This window comes from Haliaeetus leucocephalus, unplaced genomic scaffold, assembly GCF_000737465.1.
Source record: "Haliaeetus leucocephalus isolate CR32 unplaced genomic scaffold, Haliaeetus_leucocephalus-4.0 Scaffold183, whole genome shotgun sequence".
In the NCBI taxonomy this organism is placed as follows: domain Eukaryota; kingdom Metazoa; phylum Chordata; class Aves; order Accipitriformes; family Accipitridae; genus Haliaeetus; species Haliaeetus leucocephalus.
Genome location: NW_010972619.1, coordinates 981711 through 1001639, shown reverse-complemented (window position 1 = coordinate 1001639; position 19929 = coordinate 981711). Strand labels below are relative to the sequence as shown.

General features: G+C 51.7%; 1 protein-coding gene across 6 annotated transcripts in view; it reads left to right on the top strand.

Moving 5' to 3' along the window:
- Window positions 1–19929, top strand: part of GRIN1 (glutamate receptor, ionotropic, N-methyl D-aspartate 1) — a 38484-nt gene that overhangs the window by 300 nt on the left and 18255 nt on the right. For 3 of the 6 annotated variants that reach the window (XM_010564630.1, XM_010564628.1, XM_010564625.1), the window contains exons 2-9: window positions 3107–3241; window positions 10699–10875; window positions 15429–15491; window positions 16247–16347; window positions 16930–17051; window positions 17585–17759; window positions 19317–19461; window positions 19561–19644. In XM_010564630.1, the coding sequence (XP_010562932.1) occupies window positions 3107–3241; window positions 10699–10875; window positions 15429–15491; window positions 16247–16347; window positions 16930–17051; window positions 17585–17759; window positions 19317–19461; window positions 19561–19644 (1002 nt within the window). The remainder of the gene's footprint in view (window positions 1–3106; window positions 3242–10698; window positions 10876–15428; window positions 15492–16246; window positions 16348–16929; window positions 17052–17584; window positions 17760–19316; window positions 19462–19560; window positions 19645–19929) is intronic. The other 3 variants (XM_010564631.1, XM_010564629.1, XM_010564627.1) reach the window with 1 other exon arrangement.

The window sequence follows — 19929 nt, the reverse complement described above, 5'->3', positions numbered from 1 at the left end:
CCCCGGGGCGCCGCTGCCCGCATTGCAGCCTTTATGTAAGCGCGGCCGGCTGAACGCTCCCCCGCCCGGGCACCCGCACGCGCCCCGGGGCACCCACGGGCTCACACACGCGCCCCGGGGTGCACACGGGCTCACGCACACAGAGCGGGTGTGCGGACATGCCCACCCAGCAGCACGCGTGCAGAGAGCGACATGCATGCACACATACATACACCGTGCGCAGACACGCAGCACGGGCGCGCGCGGGCGCACACAGAGCTACATGTGCACAGGCTGTGTGCACGCATGGGCAGCCACACACCATGGGTAGATGTGGGCATGGGGAGCGCCACGCGTGCACACACACTGTGTGCTCATGTTATCGCTGTGGGAATGCCCATGGGCTGCACTGCATGCACACACACATGCTGTGTGCGCACACGCTTCGCTGTGCAAACACGGGCACACACATAACACTGCGTGTCTACGCCCACACCACGTGTGACCACGCGCTGTGCCACATGCGTACACGCATCCATGTGCACGCATGAGCACGAGCTGTGCCAGGCACACACACGCACTGCCACACAAACACACCCCACTGCGTGCACTACAAGTGCGCGCACACACACAAATACACAATGCTTCATGTACACATACACACACACCTGCACATCATCCCAGGTCATACACTTGCATGACTGTGCACCGCAGCTGCACATACCCCCAACCGCACACAGCACTATGCCCCCCCCCCAGCACCACACAATGCATGAAACAGGCACACAAGCACATCCGCTGTACTCACACACGAGACACAGGCACACACAGAAAGAGACTGCAGATGCATAGACACAGCAAGCACACGCCCGCACAGACACAGAGCCATGGGCTCACACACAGTGCGTGCTGTGCATGTGTGCCTGCACACACAAGCACAGCGTGCTCCTCCTTCCTGTCTGCATGGGTCACTCTCAGCGCACACAAGGGAGCAGTCCGAAACTGTAGCAGTGGTGGGTGCAGCCTGGGTAGCCTGTGGCCCCTCCATCTCCCCTGCATGTGCTCTGGGTGCTGAGCCCAGCTAACCAGCCCCCATTCCCCCCACTCGGGGCCATCAGGTGGGCAGACAGTCAGGTACAAACCCACCCCCACCTCAAACACACCCATGCACATGCAAAAAGTGTACACAGACCAATGCATAGGTAAAAACGCCCGCACCATGGAGACTCACACACACCAACACGCACACATAAATGCATGTATGCACCCAGGCACACACAAAGCCAGCGAGGGTGGAGGGATCTGGAGGGGCCAGAGGTGCACAGCAGAGCAGAGCTGACATGTTCACAGCTCAGCTTTCCAATGTGGCGATGGAGGATGGCTGGAGACATCCCTTGGGATGCTGGCAGAGCCGGGGCGGGAAGCACAGCACAGGCTGTAAAAGATACCCCCTGTCCAGCAGGGAGCATGGAGAAGGCTCAGTTGGGTCCCTTGCTGAGCTGAGGCTCCATTTAAGCAACCCAGCTGATGGATGCCTGTGTCCATGCCACCTCTAAGCCTTGTCCCCATGGCAAACCCCATGGACCCCTGGGCCTGTGCAGGGTTGCAGGCGCTGGCACATCCCTGCGTGAGCGGTGGGACGCAGGGGAGCACCTAAGCTGGGGTGCAGAGGGGACTGTGGGTGCTGGGGGCTGCGGGGGCTGGGGGTGGCCATGCTGTCCCAGCATGCAGGGGTTCTCCCAGCCCCATGGCCCCAGCGTGGGGCACAGCCACCCTCGGTCCTCGCTCACTGGCGCATTGCCCAAGCAGGGGTCTGGGAGGGAGAGAAAGGGCTAGGAGCCCGATTGTGCAAAATGGCTCCTGTTGGTCAGCTGCTGTGCGGTGCAGCACAGCGCAGCCCTTGCCCCCCCCAGCCCCCAGCCTCTCACCCAGTGCCTGGTCCTGCCCAAGGCCCATATCCCAGCCCTGCGGGGTGCAGGTCATCACCCACCCCTCATTTCAGCATGGCACTGGGCACCTCTGCGTAGGGCACTCCCATCCTCCTGCCTCTACAGGTGACCTCCCCAAACCCTTCTCCAGTAATTCCTTCCTTCTCCCATGGTAGGGTCTCCGACCCCTGCCCCAGCTTGCTCTGCAACCTCAGCTTGCTCCCACCCAACACCAGGCAGGATCTTCCCTCTTCCCACCCAGTCCCCAGGTCCCCTTCCCCAGGCGCACTTCGTCTTCCTCTGCTGTCCTAGGAAGCTGCCCCTCCAGCCTGGGGGCAGAGCACATCCTGGGGCTTGGGCAGATGCTTCGGGGAGGAATAAGTATTATTTCCTCCCAGACATCAAAGTCCTTGCACTGATTCACCCTAGCTGGAAGCCTGTCACCAGATGGGGACATTCCTTGTGCTGTGAAAGGGCATTAGTGTAACAAAGGATCCCCCAGGGATTACCCAGCTCCTTTCTCTCCCTTTTACACAAAATAGGATCCTGCTGGAGACCAAAATTCCAGCCCTGTAAATACAGCAGGATCTTGCCAAGATCCTCCTTCCCCATTTCAGTATAACCCAGATCCCCTGCACCCCATTCCCATTGCCCCAGTGTGCTGAGGGCAGATCCTGGCTCCTGCCCCCCCCCCCCCCCCCCCCCGGCTTTCTCATTTCTCTGTGTGCTCAGGGCCAGATGGCTGATTTGCTCTGTGGCTCTGCACTCCTTCTCCTGCCCGGAGTCCCAGCTGACCACTTTGTTTGTAATAGTCCTCAGAGGGGAATTACAACCGAGTATTAAATGTGTGGTTAAAGAAATCGCATTACACAGTGTGACTGTAAGGGAGATGTTTCCCTTTAATCTGCAATCCATGAAAGTTATTAGTTTAGCGAGCGGAGCAGCTAGGCACGGCATTTCCATTAAGATATAACCCTGAGCAGACCCATCACTTCTGCATGGGCTGCAGCCCGAGCCGTGGCACAGCACCCCTCACTCCCCGGCGCAGTCCTTGCTTTGCTGTTCCTGATTATTTGAATGCCATTATCGTGTTAACATGGGGCTGTTTAACATTGCAGAAAAGAAAAGGAAAATAATCACACTCAATGGCCAATGTGCTCCTGTGAAATAATGTTTGTGTCGTGTATCCTGTCCTACAGGTCTATGCAATATTAGTTAGTCACCCTCCTGCTCCCAACGATCACCTAACACCAACACCCGTATCATACACAGCTGGCTTCTACAGGATCCCTGTCATTGGTCTGACAACACGCATGTCTATATATTCTGATAAGGTAACTGATGCATGTTTCTAGTCTAGTACCTCATACATGTGGTGTAAATCAAGAGTGCCCATCAGGAGGGTTAATGATGTCTACACTACCCTGCCTATCTATCTGTCTGTCCATCCATCCTCTCCAGTTAAACCTGCAGCTCCCTCTTTCTCTGTCCTGCATTCCCTGGTACATTATTTTTTCGCAGCTGCCAGTGTTGACCTACATAGTGCTGGATGATTTCTGCAGCGTTTCTCTGCCAGGCTGCTGGGCTCACTGCTCTTCAGCCAAGGCAAATGCACAAACCAGCTCCTGCCCTGCTTACTAGTGACAGCTGGGGGGTCCTGGGTGCTCCCTGGGTGCAGGGGGCCTGCGGAGGGGCAGGAAGATCGCAGTGGAGCCTGTACATCAGGCTGGAGCTCTCTGGAGCTTGAAGGTGGTTTGGTTGCATTCACTTCTCTGGGTTTATGTGATATTGGTAGGGAAGATAATAGAATTGATTAACAAGTTATCCTGAGGCTTTAAAAAACATTCAGTCCAGCCAGCACTCAAGAAAGAGGTTCAAATTCCAGTGTCTCAAACCACTCTCTGCTGTCCCTGTGAAAACATGGAGACTTTCAGGCTGGATGAGGTCCTGCTGTGTGCGGGGGCTGGAAGCAATGCCCTGGCCTGGGCAATGAGATCCTGCCCTGCCCAGCTCTTCCACCAGGCACTCAGCTCACAACCTGTCTTGCAAAGACACTTCAGGATTAGTAAAAGCAAAAGGAGGAGCAGAGCCAGGTGGACCACATGCCATTGAAGCCTTGGTGGAGCTTTTTGTCCAGGTGCACGAGCTTAGGGGGTGAGATCAGGCCTGTTTTGAAGCACGAATCAGCCTTTGCTTGGAAAATGTGAATATTCACAAATGCAAATGTTCAGTGCAAAAATAGTCACTCCACCTACATGCTAAATGAAGTCAAATTTCAGGAGGGAGGAGCAGAGGCTCGCAGAGATGCAGCCCACAGGACTGCGCGGCTGGAGCAGCAGCAGGTCTTGGCATCTCCCACCAGGTAAAACCATGGGAGGACAACCAGCAAGCCAAGACCACAGCAGTGACAGCAACAGTGGCTGCCGGGGGCTGGGGACCCGCATTCCCCAGCAGGGTCCCATCAGGCACTGTCAGAAGGAAAGGGATGATAATAGAGCTGGCAGACTGAAGGAGAGGGCAGGCAGCAGGTAGGAAATGTGCAGGGTGAATTTGGTTCATGTTGCCAGGGGGAGGAGATGGGTCTGATCAGAAATGTTACCAAGAGGGACCTTGTCACAGTGCACACGATGACGGGAAGAGGAGACCCCGCATGCTATCAGTCCAGCTTAATCTCAGCACATCCATGCTCACCAAAGCAAATTGGCCGCCTTTTTCATAGCATGACCTTGTGCTGAACTTGCGTGCTCACTCTGAGGGGGAGGGAGCTTCTCCGGCAGACTCTGCTTCAGCCATTTTTTTCCTATTTAAAACATGTTTTCTGCCAAAGTGGCTCATAAAAACTACCTGGCTCACTTCAGAGCTGGAGGAGCAACCCACTGTGGCAGTGGCGACCCACTGCAGTGGCAGGGAGATGCTCCCCACTGAACATTTAGGGGTGTTGGGCAGGTTCAGGGCCGTGGGGTGCACTCGCCTGGCAGAGACTCGGGAAGGGAGGCCACACGGCATGTCTCACCCCTCCAAGTGCTCCTGCCTGGCTGGCTTCATGCTCAGCCTCCTTCCCACCAAGGCAGCCAAGGGCTGGAGGACTTTGAGCTCTATGCAGGGAGGGGAGTTGCAGGCAGGAGATGGGGCAAAGGCAGGGACTGGGTGGGTAGAGGAGCAAGGGCATTGAATAGTGGAGTGGCAAGAGCTGGAGGTGACAGCAAAGGTGGGATTGGAGTGGAGGACAGCAGAGCAAAGGCGTGTGAAGGCCAGTGCAAGGCTTTGCACACCCCATGCAGGACAGACTGGCTGGTGCAACATGGGGACATTCAGCTGGTTCCCTTTTTGGTTTCCAGTGATCAGCTTGCTTTTTTTCTTTTTTTAATTCAGGAAATTATATCTTTCAGTTTAGTTTCTATGGAAACAAGCTTGTAAGATCACTTTGTGTATATGCCCAATTGGTTTTGAAGGCATCAGCCAGTTTTAGCTAAATTTCACAGGGGGTTGAACTCTCAGAGTTAATTATGGTCCTCCCAAGGCTAAGCTGGCAGGGAGGGAAAGGTGTGGGCCTTAGCACAGACAGGTATTCCCTGTACCTTTTGATGCTCTCAGAGCATCTTCAGTCAAGCACAACGGTCCACGAGCTATAGCTAGTCTTTCAACAAAGACACCTGAGGGAAGCAAGCTTTATTGCTCCCAGTATTCAAAGAACTATTTGTTCTAGAAATGGTATTGCAGCTATCAAGCTGAGCACTCTGGCTTGGCAGCCTCTGTTTGGCCTCCTTATGCCTACATCTTATGAAATCATTACCTGTTTCTTCACTGAGATCCTCACATCACTCAGCACAGTCCCACCTGCATGGTGAGGGGGTGTCTGAAATCCCAAGTCACCTCTGAGTGAGGTGAGCAGGGAACTGCAGGGGAAGAGAGGAGGGTCTCACAGTAAAGGCAGCAGAGCGGTACCCATCACTGTGGTATCTGTCACTATGGAGAGCCCTTCATGGTCTCCTCATGGACTGAGCATTTTAAAAGTCACTCTCTCACCTTCTCACGCTGGGCCCCCTGAAGAGACAGGCTGGACTATTGCTCTGGTGCTTCTATTCCCCATGTGTCATTGCGGGTATTTATATCTCCTTTGCATCTCAGCCAAAAAAATGAGATGACATTGACATCTTGAAAATATGGGAAATATGAAATGACACTGAGAGTGTGAGAGTGAAGCTCGTGGGGAAATGCACAGCTCAGGAGCTGGGAAGGTCTGGTGCCGTTCATTACCACCACTTGGAACCACACCTACGTGATGGAGATGAAGGGACATGCTGGGTGCCCCAAGGTGCAGAGCCCACACCATCTCCCTGTCAAAGAGGCAGTGCAGCGGAGGATCAAGGGTGGCTCTTAACTGACACCTGCTCTGCTGCTGAAAGAGATGGAAAATGGAATTTAGTCATTCTGCACTTGGAGAGCCATTTCAGTGTCCAGCACCTGGTCCTGGTAGTTGAAATGAGGTCTCTCTCTCTCTCTCTCTCCAGCCTGGGCCTGGGGATGGCTTTTGCCTCTGGTTCCTTGTCTCAGTATAACCACTCCATGGAAGTGGGGAGAAAAGTGATTCCCCTTGACCAGGGTCAGGGTCAGGACTCCTTCACTGGCACCTGCAAGAAGTGACTGGAGAGGCTGGTTAACACAGCGTAGAGATGTTTGCCCCGGGAAGGGGTTTCACAGCCACTGCCAAGCAGCACAGCCGTCAGCAGGGGCTGCCTGCATTGCGTCAGAGCAGGTGGGGAGGTTCTGCACACTAAAGCCAGTGCTGATGGCAGTGATGGAGCCCAACCATCCCAGCAGAGGAGAGCTCTTCACAGGCTCTCAGGATTCAAGCTGGGAGGAGAACAGAGCAGCCCCACCACTCCACAGCTGCTGCTGTGGTCCTGGGCCATTCCCCAGAGGTTGACAAGTCCTTTCCTCCACAGACTGTAGGAAAAGGCAGACGATGCATTTGCGTCTGAGCTCCCCATACGGCTGCCCCCACTAAAATCCCTCCCAGCATGTCTAAGCTATTGCAGTTATCTCAGCTCCCTCCCACGTCTGCAGCTATCATGCGGGGCAGTGGGCAGGCTGCTTTCTGATGGGGCTAAGCGACATGCGTGCTGGCTGGCGGGCAGGCTGAACAGAACAGGGAACAGAGCAGCCCAGACTCCTTCCATGGAGACACTGGCCAGGGCTTCTTTTTCATACCCAGCTGATGATTTTTGCTAAATTATCACGAACTTTATACATTGGAATCTCTGTCAATCTCCTTGAAACTGACCAGACAGCTCAGTTATGGAGTGCACTGCTAGAAGGGGGATTGACCACATTATTTCCTTAGGTAATCAAACAAAAGCACATTGTTTCCTCAAGCTGGTAGGAAAAATTACTCTGTCAGCCATGGACCATGAGCTATGATGAGCCCTTCAGCAGACAGAGGTAAAGAAGATAGCAATCCTTTCACTCACGGATGTGTACATGGTCCTTATGTGGACACACATGCACTGCCTGGTGGCCCATGCCTGCACAACCCCTATACATGTGCGCATCCCCTATGTACACAAACTCCAGCAATAGGCACCCACACATGCACCCTCCCCCAGGCATGGCATGGCCAGGCCGTGTGCAGACTCTTTGTGCACAGCTATTCAAGCACCCAAGCACAGTCCCGGCGTGGGTACATGCACACACATGCTTTCTGCATGTACATGCCCACATTTATGGATGCAGAGAGTCCTTGCTTTCACGCGCACACACACACACACATATGATCTACTCGAACTTAGCTCCTCTTCATATGTACTCGTATCAACCAAGTCAGTACCACTAATAATTTGCAGTTCCTAAGAGTTCTGACCTAGCACATGTCCCCAGCCTCATAACCACAGTCACTCCCAGTGCATCTAGGCTCCAGCCCCATAGGTTTCTGCTGAGCTAATTCCACTTGAAAGCCTGGATTCCATCCCAACCTGTATTTACTTACTTTTTGCAGAAATAGAATTAAGTGAGGAAGCCCAGGGCTGAGCACACAGGTTTTGGTGGGGTATAGGAAGATAATGCAGGAAGCTGCTCCTTGGCTTGGGGTTGCTGTCAGTGATTTCCATGCTCACATCCCAGCACTCCTGGCAAGCGGCAGGCACCCTCAGAGGAGAGCAAATGATGTGAATCCTGCAAAACATAGTACAAGGCCAACAGCTGATTTGTAATTAGGAACATTTTTTTTCCTGTGTGCCTGATCTGAGGGGAGCGGGTTATGACCCATGACAGCTCAGAGTTTGACCACTTGTAGCAGTACGTCAGGGACGGTGCTGACGAGTGGTGCAGCAGAAATGAGTTAACATACTGTGCCTGTTGTCTCACAGAGGCTGTGTTAAAAAATCAGGTCTTTATAACAATTATTTCTCTAAAACTGGGCTAACTATGGTGCATAAATTGTTGCATCCACACACTTTGCAGTACAGCCCCATGTGTCCATGTGCTGCATAGCCAGGAAAGCTCTGTGCTGGGTTTCAGAGGGATTTGTCACTGCGTATGCTGTGATAGGGGTTATCAAATCGCACAAAACCTGATTCCCAACTGCCTCTGCACATCACAAATTGGACTTTTTAACCTTTGGGGGACTCTACTTTCATTTTTTCTGCCAACCTTTGGGCCCTGCAGGGAAGTTCAGGAGTCCCAGGTGCTTCAGAAGCTGAGCACAGAATATGAATGCTTATCCTAAAATCCAGAATCAGCATTTACAATTAGTTATTCTTCATTATCCTATTTAATAACTAAAATTCTGTAATCTGAGAGCTGACATACCATCATAGCAAGTCCATGACCCTTTTAACACCACCTCCGAAAGCAAATTTGCCTGAACTGTTAAACCAAGTTGCTCTCCAACAACTTTGCAGTAAAATTTCTTCATCTGACCTAGGGATATGTATTTACAACACTTAAGAAAGCCATGAGCAGTTTAAACAGCATTTTTGCAAGCTAGTTGGGAAACTAGAAAATAATTTGATGCAATATATTGAAATTTCAAAGATGTTTTCATTTCAAAAAGGGATTGAAATAATTTTGAGTTAGAATTTTGATTTTTTTAGCCTTTTTTTTTTTACTATTAGCTATTCTGTTCTTTTTTCATTTCTTTCCTCTTTTCTGATTTTTTTCCATTTTAATTTTTCCTGGATTTCCTTAAACCAATTAAAAATGCTCAGGGATTAAAAATTAAAAATGCTTAGACCCATCTTCTGTGCCCCTGGTCCGAGCTGTGGAGCTGGACCTGGAAATACCTGGGCACTTCTGCTGACTCCAAAGAGAGGTTGAGCACCATGTTGGTGTGGAGACCATAGCTGTCCTTGCATTGTTTGTCCCTATGGGGCTTCTTCCTGATCCTGTTGATTAGTACTGGACTTGTGGGGTGAGCTGCATTTCTCCTGCTCTTCATGTAATTGGGAATGTTTGTATCAGTCATACAAAACTGCAGCTCTGAGACGCTTGTTACAGCTCTCCTGATTCATTTCCTCCTTTGATTGAACATCCACAGTTCTTCTCAGTCTCTTCGGTAATTAGGAAATGTTTCCAGTGCTTTGACGTTTTTGCTGCTGCCTCTGTCATTTCTGTGTTTTGGGCCAGGGCAGCAGAAAGGACCTCCTGTCCCAGTGCAGACAGACCTGACCATGACAGCGGTTTTGCCCTATTTTTTATATGTTGCATGGTTCGGTTTGACTTTACCACTGTGTTGAGTGTGAGGGAAAGGCGTTATCTGGTCTGCCTGTTCCTCCTGTGTGGGTCCATGGTGGACACGATGTCTTTTCCCTTCCAGCATGAATTACTTTGGCCCACTCAGGACTATTATTTCCGACCTGTGCTGGGGCTGGTCTCTGGATGAGCAGGTATGGACAAGCCCTGTTTGGTCCAGAGGACCATCTCAGCCCTAAAAAAAGACATATTATGGTGCTTTCCTTTTTGTCCTCTCCTGTTCAGACTTCTGCCTCCCTTTAGCATATAGCTGGTTTGTCAAGGAGCATCCATGCTGAGCATAAGCACTTTCATTTTCTAATATTTGACTCCAGGGCCTTTTTGAAAAGCTGCATTTTTTTGAAACCTCTTTGTCTGCTACAGCTTTTGGTCCAATTGCTCTCCTAAGAGTGCTGTACTTAATTAGCCTGGAATTGCTATTGGTCAATCATCCAACCATAATGATGTCTTTAACCAAATCAGATAGGTTAGCTGGGGCATGAGTGCAGAGCTGCCTCCTCCTGTGTGCTGCTGCAGAACAGGCTGACCTAGAAACAGCCAAACAGCATATTATAAAATTGCTTTTCTGAACTTCTGTCTTGACAAATAACTAATATATACCTGCATGTACCCACAACTGCTCCTTGTCACTCTCTGAAGGGAATTTCTTTTCTTTTTAATGTCCATTGCTCAATAATATTTTCAAAAAGTCAAGAGGAAAGGCTATATTTGCACTGAATGTTGCTGACAGTTCGTTGCTGGGTAGGCTTTTCTTCACCATGCATTTAGAGACCACAAAGCAAAAAACCCGCTTTGCCATGTGCCAAATTAACCACAGAGAGGTACAAAATCGTAGACAGGGTTTGCTTCTCAGCCAGAAGAAAGAATTGTGGGTCCCAGAGGCTAGCTCAAGTCGTGCAACCCAGAGGTCTACCAAAAATTGCTGCTCTGCCTCTTTGGCCTTGCAATCCCAGCCCTGTCCCTGCAAACCTGCCCGGTCCCTGAGACGCACCCTGGCTGACAACCCAACCAGTCTATGTTGAGCTCTTGTTCTTCCTTGCAGAGTATCCACCTGTCCTTTTTGCGCACGGTCCCACCATACTCTCACCAGGCCAACGTCTGGTTTGAGATGATGAGAGTCTTCAACTGGAATCACGTCATTCTGATAGTCAGTGACGACCATGAAGGTCGTGCTGCACAAAAGAAGCTGGAGACCCTCTTGGAGGAGAGAGAGTCCAAGGTCAGTTCCTGAACATTGTCTTGTAGCTTTGTTTAAGCAACAACAACAAAACTAGAAGTCTTGGGCTGTTGTATGTATGTAGATTTCTGTATGTAAAACACCTTTTCTTTCCATTGTAACATGGCTAACATGCTTAAAGCATCAACAGTGTCTGACTAGTACCTGACAGAACTTTGTACTTTATTCATTTCACTTGCTTTGCCATGGTCAAAATCTCCTACATGTAAATCGACTACAAAATGAAGGGAAGGATAACCTGGAGCTCTGCAAATGCCTCGCCCAAGATTCCCACCTAAGGAGAGGACCAGTCGCTCAGCTTAGGGAAGCACCTGCCCCATTACAGCCACCCACGGGCCAGGCAGACCCAGCAGTGCTAAACCAACCCCGAAAAGCAGCTTCTGAATTGGCTAACCGGAGCTCACCTTAGTGGCTTAGGAGGGGCAAGGGCAGCCGGCACATTGATGCACGGAGGTATAATGCACCCTCTCTATAAAGCTGTCAGCTCTGCGGCTGCAGGCTGACGCCCCCGTTCCCATCTCCATTGAAGCACATGCCAAACGCTGCTTTCCTGACACCCCATGCTGTTACAAGAGGGCGGTTGCGGCTGGCGGGAGCAGCTTTATCGAGGAGGTGCACTGCACCTGCACTCAGGGCCACGCAGGGGAACAGGAAGGGAGGCAGGGGAGGTCCCTGAACCTGCTAGAAATTCAGGAGGACAACCATAGACCTGCTGCCATTGAGTAAAAGGACTGAGCAAGCGTTCAAGATGAGCAGGCAAGGAGAACACAGGGACCCATTCAGCTGCAGTGCTTCAAAGGCAGGTGCCTGTCTGGAAGGCAAGGAACCACCTCCTGCCCTACGGGGTGAAGTCCCAGCATGTCCTCTTGCCCAGGGCAGGGTGAGGTCCCCTTCGGGTGGGCAGAGTCTGAGCCCATCTCCAAGTCTGCAGCAGCGTCAGGGCAGGCACCCGTTCCTGTCTGTTCCCTCCTGGGTCACAGGCAGGGACCACAACCTGCGCTTCTCCAGCCCCACCAGCAGCTGCTGGACATTTGGCAGCTGGCTGTTGAGGAGACGTGGCCATAGACATTTCTTGTACTTGGAGTTGGCAGCTGAGCTCTGAGAGACCAGAGAGAGCAGCTGCCACTGCTCTTTGTCACCATTTGTCAAGCCACTGGAGGAACAACTGGTGCAGGGGTGCGGGCTGGCACAAACCACACTGACCAACAGACTTTTGTTTTTGGTGGTGGTTTCCAAGAATTGTCATCCTTGCTGCATCCTGGGCCATCGTGAGACACTGGTGTGCCACCAACCATGGTGGGATCCTCCTGCCTCCAAAGGCAGCTTCCCACTGGGTGACAGCGGGCTGGTATTTCTCTTCCCAGCACAGTGTCCCTTACCCAGGGAGAGTTGTGGAAAGGTTGTTCCCACTGTCAGTCTGTCATCCCTTTCCTTGCACCTTTTGATTTCCACTTTCTGTTTTCCTGCAGCTCCTGTGAATCCCCTTCTGCTACTCCCTCTCATGCCTCCACTCCCTGCTTGCTCCATGCAATGCTCCCAGGCACAGGGTGTATTTCTTCTTCAGCCTGCCCATCCTACAGGAAAGATTTGATATCTGGGGCTTGAAAGATGGGGGAGGGAGGGTCTGTCCTCAGACCTGCCCTGCATTTGCACTGCATCTACAAAATGTCTTGGTGTCTCCTGGCAGCTACTAGGCTACTGCAAATGCCCTGGCCATCCTCCAGCCTGGGGCATGTGGTCCATGATGGTAGGTCACCTTGTCTTCCCTCTGGAGTGTGCCGCTGCATCTTGTTTCTTTTTCCTTTGAGGAGCTTTCTCTGGTCAAACTGACTGGTCTGACTGGTCTTGAAGGTGGCAGATACCCCTGTTGGGGCTTTCCGGTCTTCCTCAATCTCTTCTGCTGTCTAATTGCTCTTCTAATCACTTGTGTGCTGACTCTCTTCATGCAGTGATGTGATACCCTGGACCCCTCCCCAACCTCCTCAAGGGCAGCCTGGGCCTTGGGGAGGGAGCAGGCAGGAGACCTGCTCTTGACTTCTTTGAGGCTTGGATCACAGCCTCTGAGGACCTGGGGGATCTGCTATGGGTCACTTGCCCACCAGAGCTCTTGGATCTGAGCATGGCTTGTCCCCTGGAGTCTGCACTGGCCCTGAGTGCCACTCAGGCACCATTGCATGGATTTCCACTTCAAGCAGGTGTTCAGAGCCCAGCACCCGGGCCAGGCTAGCCAGCCCTGGCCCACCCCATGTGCTGGCCTTGTCTTATGTCTGTCTGCAGTAACTGTCAGCCTGGAGCAACTGCTTCATGCCAGTACAACTCTGCTCATTCATTTGGGCAGGCCACCATCTCACCTGTGCTGCTGGGGTTCAGGAGGGAGTGCCAGATGCTGTGAAAATCAGTTTGTCCAAGTCAGAGGTGGCAGGTCCCTGGTATGCTGGCTCCTCTTCTCTGGGACAGTGTTGCTCATGAAAGTGGTAATTTTTCAGTGAATGCTGGAGAAAGTGGTGGAAAGCGAATTTTGAATTTGTGGGTGCCTGTGTGAAACACGGGCTGAGGAGCAGGGAAAGGCTGCAGGACGACATGGGAAAATGGGAAAGAGAGGAGACATTACTGGTCTAGTTCTCACAATAGGGATAGTGACAGGGATGGGCAGAGGTGATCAGGTGCCGTCAGGTCCAGCTTTGCTGCACCCAAGACTCTGCTTCACTTTGCTGACCAGCTTGGGTCAAGGTGCCAGCACGTCCCGGGCACACAAGGCAATTTGTGGCTGGAGGCTGCAAGATGGATGACCAAGTTTCTGGCTAAATTGATGGTGCCTGAGGAAAAGTGGCCAATATCTCATCACTGGAGAATATTCATGCTGTCCTGCTGCACCTGTGCTCTCCTTGGAGGCACTTGTTACTCCAGGTCTCACTGCGATCTGAGCAGCCTCTAAGAAGCCATCGCAGAAAGCCTCACCGTGGATGCCATCAGAAGTGAAGGCAGACCTGGGCTCCAGGCAGATTTTGCCTCCTCAGATACTTTTCCTTGCAAGGACCCAACTTCTTTGAGCAATGAAAAATCTGTCAGGCTGTGTCCAAGGAGAAGAAAGATTACACAGCTGCACAGAAAGGAGACCTGGCAAAATGTCCTGCCAAAGACTGGTCTGAGTGCTCAGGAAGAGGCAAGCTATTTAGTTTGGAAAGCAAGATGCAGAGAAAAAACCTGGCTGCCTAAGGAACAACCTGGGAACATGAACCCTTGCATTACGGGGGTGCAGAGGGTCAAGTTCCTGGCAGGGATCAGTTGCCATTGCCATAAGATGCTGCGAAATGGAGATCAGGATAGAGTCGTGTCCCGTACCCCATAAACACAGATCAGGGATGCCCAGCTGGGGCAAGATGGGGCCAAGAAGAAGAGGTCAGACTATGTCCCACCAAAACCAGCCAAGCACTATCCTGCAGGCACTACCAGGTTGATGCTAGTGGCCTGACCACAGGGACTGCTCCCAGGAAGATCCACAGGGCTCTGTGCACGCTGCTGCAGGGTCAAGGCTCCTGAGAGCAGAGGCTGTTGACCCTTAGCACGCTGCTTGGAGGAGAGGAAACTTCCAGAAGAGGTTTCATGCCCCTGGCTCCTTTGGGGCCAAGTAGCAGAAGTGGTTCAGGCAGGAGACAAGGGGAGGAGCAGGCTATCTGCTCCAGTCTGTTATCTGCAGGGTCAGTGCACGTTGAGCCACCTGCCCCTAGACCAGGTGAGATGCTCTGGCCAGCAGCATGGAGACCACCAAGCAGTGAACCCCACTAGCCACGTGTAGAGCCAGGTTATGGGCACCGTGGTCTCCAGCAGCTGCACCTCCCAGGGCCACCCGTGTGCCCTTGGCCCTCCCCAAGCACCAGGTAAAAGCTGCAATGTCATCCCATGATCACCATTGCTTCATATCGCCACGCTTTGAGCCAACACGGGACATAGAGAGCTTTTTCTTTCTCTTTTGGACGGCAACAGAGCTCCAAAAAGCTGCTCCCTCCTTGCAGGGGGTGAGAAGTTCAGCTGAGACACCTCACTTGCTGTGAACTCTCTTAGGGTGAACAGGATTGTAATGATAATAGTGACAGTAGTAATGCTAATACTCTTAACTGTAACAGTTTGCATTTATCCAGCACTTTCTGTACACAGCATTTTGTCCGTTACTTCCACAGTAATTCCATGGAAATCCCACCACTTAGGCCCTTAGACATGCATAGATTGTTTCTGAGTTTAAGATAAAAATTTCTTGCTGAAGAATTCCCCAGTCCCACAAGGGAAATGCAACTGCATCGCAACAGCTGTGAGACTCAGGCTTGCTCTAACCGATACGGCTTTGCACCTTGACGCTCCCGTGAGAGCTGAGGCACTCTCTCCTGATAGTGGTTTTTGCGAGCTCCAGCGTTATAGAGACCCTTTAGCAAACAGTGGAGGAGGAGGTGGATGTTGGATTGCTTTACTACACGTCATTTTCAACTGTTTATAATATTCTTCTGTGTCTACATATTTTCTCTGTGCACATTATTCATCAGAGTAAAAAAAGGAACTATGAAAACCTCGACCAACTTTCCTATGACAACAAGCGAGGACCCAAGGTATATATGCATGGAAATGCACGCCGCCCACCAACCTAACTAGCAAATGAAAAATAGCCACAGCCACCAGAAAAATAAAAAAGAAAAAAAAAAGAGAGAAAGAGAAAAAAAGAAAAGAAAAGAAAGAAAAAAAAAAAGATCCATGACTATGTTTCTTGGTAGCACGTTTTTATGTTGAGATAGTTTGGTTTGGACTTGAGAATGGAAACCTAGCCAGCTGACCCTGGAAGGATTTCTTTTTGAAACATGCATGTGAACCAGTAATTAACTTGCAAGTTTTTTTTTTTTTTTGAAAAGTTGAACCAACCCCCTTTCCTCCCCAAAGGAAACGGTTCCTTGGTGTAAGTTGTTCACTTTTACTCCCAAAGGTTAACCCTGTGCAATATGTTTTTTTCATTTCCCATGTTTTTGAAAAACAACACTCGTTTGAGTTTTCAATTGCATTTCAAAGCCTTTTTCTCTTTCCTGTACAATGCACGCCTCTTTTTGGGTCTTGATTGACTTCAGTTTGCATGCACAGTGCAAAAAAAAAAAAAAAAAAACCAAAAAGCCAAAACGTTAAAAGAGAAAGGAAGGAAGGAAAGAAAGAAAAGAAAGAAAAGAAAAGAAAAAAGAAAAAAGTAGCTATAACCAACCTTATTTAGCAGACTTTTGTGCAGTTTAATGAATTCTCTTGACCCTTTTCTAGATAGCATGGCTCTCACAAGCAGTCCTGGGGCTCCCGCACTAACCAACTTTGCTCACACTAATCACAGGCTGAGAAAGTCCTTCAGTTTGACCCTGGAACCAAAAATGTGACGTCGCTGCTGCTGGAGGCTAAGGAGCTGGAGGCTCGAGTCATCATCCTTTCTGCCAGGTAAGGCAGAGCTGTCCCTTCCCCTCCCTGCTCTGATTTCCTCATTCTCCCCTTTGCAGCACTGCTGAGCGCTGGAGGCAGTGCAGATTTGGGGCATGTCATCCTTTCAAGGAGCAAGGGAGAAAACCCACATAAAGCCCCGTGTGCCAAGGAGGTAGTGGATGCTGTGCTGTGTGTGCTGCTGGCCAGAGAGCTTGCAATCATGAACATGGTTGAGATGTCTGGCAGTCTTGCAAAGCATTAGCAGCTGCAGAAGCAGCAATAGTTACTGAGGATGTATCCTGATCCACCTGTGAAGGAGGGGAGTCTTATTGCCCCATGCCTACAGCTGATGAGCAATAAGGAATGGGCCAGATTTGCAGATGCTCAGCAGTGCTGGGTGCTGTGCGATTAGATGAAGCTGAGAGAAAGGGTCCCATCACACCAAGGAATTAGCCATCGACCAGGAGAACCAGTTATAAGAGGAGGTCTGCCTGGGGACATATTTTCCCTGGCCCTGCCACCCTCTCAGGGTCCTATACAGGGGGAAAGGGGCCATCTGGCACCTGGAGCCACATTGCCGTTCCCTTCTTCTCGTTGCAGTGAGGATGATGCGGCCACGGTGTACAGATCAGCAGCCATGCTCAATATGACGGGCTCCGGCTACGTGTGGCTGGTGGGGGAACGGGAGATATCGGGCAATGCCCTGCGTTACGCCCCTGATGGTAGGCACCCACCGGAGGCGCCCGCCCTGCTGTCAGCCAGGCTTGGAGGAGCCTGCTCAGAGCTGGGATGAGCAGCGCCTGCCCTCCCGGGGACCCCTTGGGCTGGGGGAACGCGATGCCATGGTGGTCCCAAGCGAGTGGAGGGTCCCACACATTGCTCTCCGCTCCCTTTGCCTGCATGGAGAGACAGCAGCCTTGGCCACACTGCCGTGCCCCAAATCCAGCTTGCCAGGGCTTTGCAAGATGACTGTCACCTGGGGGAAAGGCTTGGGCAAGGGGAGGGGGGTGGAGCATGGGATGTCAGCAGTCCACGTAGCTGTCCCCAGTCCCCATCCAGCAGGCAGGACAGTTCCAGCCCAGCACCACTACAGCTGCATGCCCTACCTGAAGCTCAGGCAACTCCCCAGCTGCATCCGAGGGTTCCTTAGCCCCATAACTGCGTGCTTGCTGGCCCCCCAGCCCTGCGCATGGGAGTAATGCCGGAGCAGCCAGTGTGCCCTGCTGACCTGCCTCCTCCCCTCTGCTTGTGGCAGGAGTGATCGGTTTGCAGCTCATCAACGGAAAGAACGAGTCAGCCCACATCAGTGACGCTGTTGCAGTGGTGGCCCAGGCTGTGCATGACTTGTTTGAGAAGGAGAATATCACAGACCCGCCACGGGGCTGCGTGGGCAACACCAACATCTGGAAGACGGGACCCCTATTCAAGAGGTATTTGGGGAAGGGTCCTGCTGGAGGGAGCAGAGGACCTCCTGGGGGAGAGCTGGAAAAGGTGGGAGCATGTGGAAAAGAGAAGCATGCTAGCTTTGTTCAAAGTATCCGTCACTAGAGCTTTGGGGCATGTGGCACAGGATTGCTTGGACTCTCCTGCATGATTCGGATGTGAGGGCTACATCTCTCCTAGAAAACTAGCCAGGACACAGGCTCAGGCACTGGCGCCCAGTTTGTCCAGGCTGTTTAGGCATTATCCTGGTACCTGGCATTTTGGTCCATGCCAACCCACGCTCTCCTATGCAATGCTTGGGCAGCTGGGATCAGTGTGGGCAGGGAATGACTCTATGAGGAAGAAGTATGGGGGCCATGATCTCCTCTAGTCTGGATCTTAATTCTGTGGGTGGAAGAGAGGAGAAAGGGGGTTTTCTGCTGAATCAGGGTAGGGGGATATTTCTGTCAAATTGGAGCTCAGTGCTGCGGACATGTTTCTTGCTGAACATTTCAGGACTGCAGCATGGGTCAGCGTGCTGCAAGCAGGACTTGGGGGCAAGAGATCTCCATGCATGGGACAGGCTGCTGTCTGCTGTAGCAAACACTGGTGCTGTGTTTTTGGGTGGTGGGGTCTCAGCAGATCAGGGCATGTGTGTATTGGGTCTCGCTGCCGTGGGCAGTGTGATCGGCAGATGCTGCATGCATTCCCCAGAACACAGTCTTTGTGCTGCGTGGGGTTTTGTGCTGCGTCACTGCAGATGCTGGAGCCACAGGGGCCACTTCTGCAGGCTGGATCTTGGTAAAGCAACAATTTCCTTTGCAGCATGGCTCCTTGTGTGGGAGGGCTGCTCTCTGCAGCGTGTAGCCTGGCACCAGGGTTTTGCTTTTGGCGGTTGGATCAGGGGATGCTCTCTGCAGACATGGACGTGGTGTCTGTGGGATGCCTTTTCCATAGATCTGGTTTCTGTTGAGCATGAGACCTGCAAAGCCTGAAGATTATTTTAGAAAAATTTCTGGCATCCTCTACAGTGACATGATCTTTGGCATGAGCTATTTGAAGTTGCTCTCTATGGTGCACTGCCAGTGGCTCAGGCAATTCTTCTGTGTCTTCACTATCGCCTTTCCAGGGTTTGGAGGGCTGGTTCTCCCCTTGATGGTGTATGTGCATGCCTGGGGCACTACCCAGGCTGTGATGGGCTGGTGCCAGACAGAAGCACCAGGAGCGGTGGCATGGACACAGCTCCCAAGGGATCCCCAGAGGAAGGTGTCTTTGGGTGCTGTGGGACAGATCATTCCTTAAGGGAATGGGACTGATCTGCTGAAAAACAAGTGGCAATGACAACAGGTATGGTAGTGCAACATTTTGGAAACTGACTCCATCCACCAGGAGAGGATGACCACAGGTCTATGAACAGGCCATAGGTAGCCTTGACTGGACTTCTATAGGGTAGTGGGCATATGGCAGGCAACTGAGGAAAACATTTGCCTTTCTGATGCCTTCTTAGGTGTCCCAATGGTGACAGGAGGTTTTCTAGGTTGGCCCTGCTCTGTTTCTCTCCACAGGGTGTTGATGTCCTCCAAGTACTCGGAGGGTGTTACTGGACGGGTGGAGTTCAACGAGGACGGGGACAGGAAGTTTGCCAACTACAGTATCATGAACCTGCAGAATCGGAAACTGGTCCAAGTTGGGATTTACAATGGCAGCCACGTACGTAGAGGCCTGAAAAGGTTGGGTAGGAGGGATGTGCGTGCTGGGGTGTCTACCTATGGCCTCATGTCTATCTCCTTCCTCTGGGATTGACCACAGGTCTTGACCAATGACCGGAAGATTATCTGGCCAGGGGGAGAAACCGAGAAACCTCAAGGCTATCAGATGTCAACCAAGTTGAAGGTAACAGCAAATGGCATTAGGGGGTGGCAGCTCTCCTCAGCTCTCTGCATGCAGGGCTGTGACTTTATCTGCCTCCATTTCCACTGCTGCCTCTGCAGCTGTGAGCAGCATTTGCAAACCCAGGGCACCTGGCATCTCGGAAAGGATATAGCAGAACAACTTAGAGAAGGTACTGGAGGGTGTTCAGAGCTAGAGCACAACTTCCAGCTGGAGACAAACTAGATGGGGTGGCAGGCATCCTTTGGTTTGGAAAGAGACAGCTGGAAAGGGGATATGAGAGAGAAC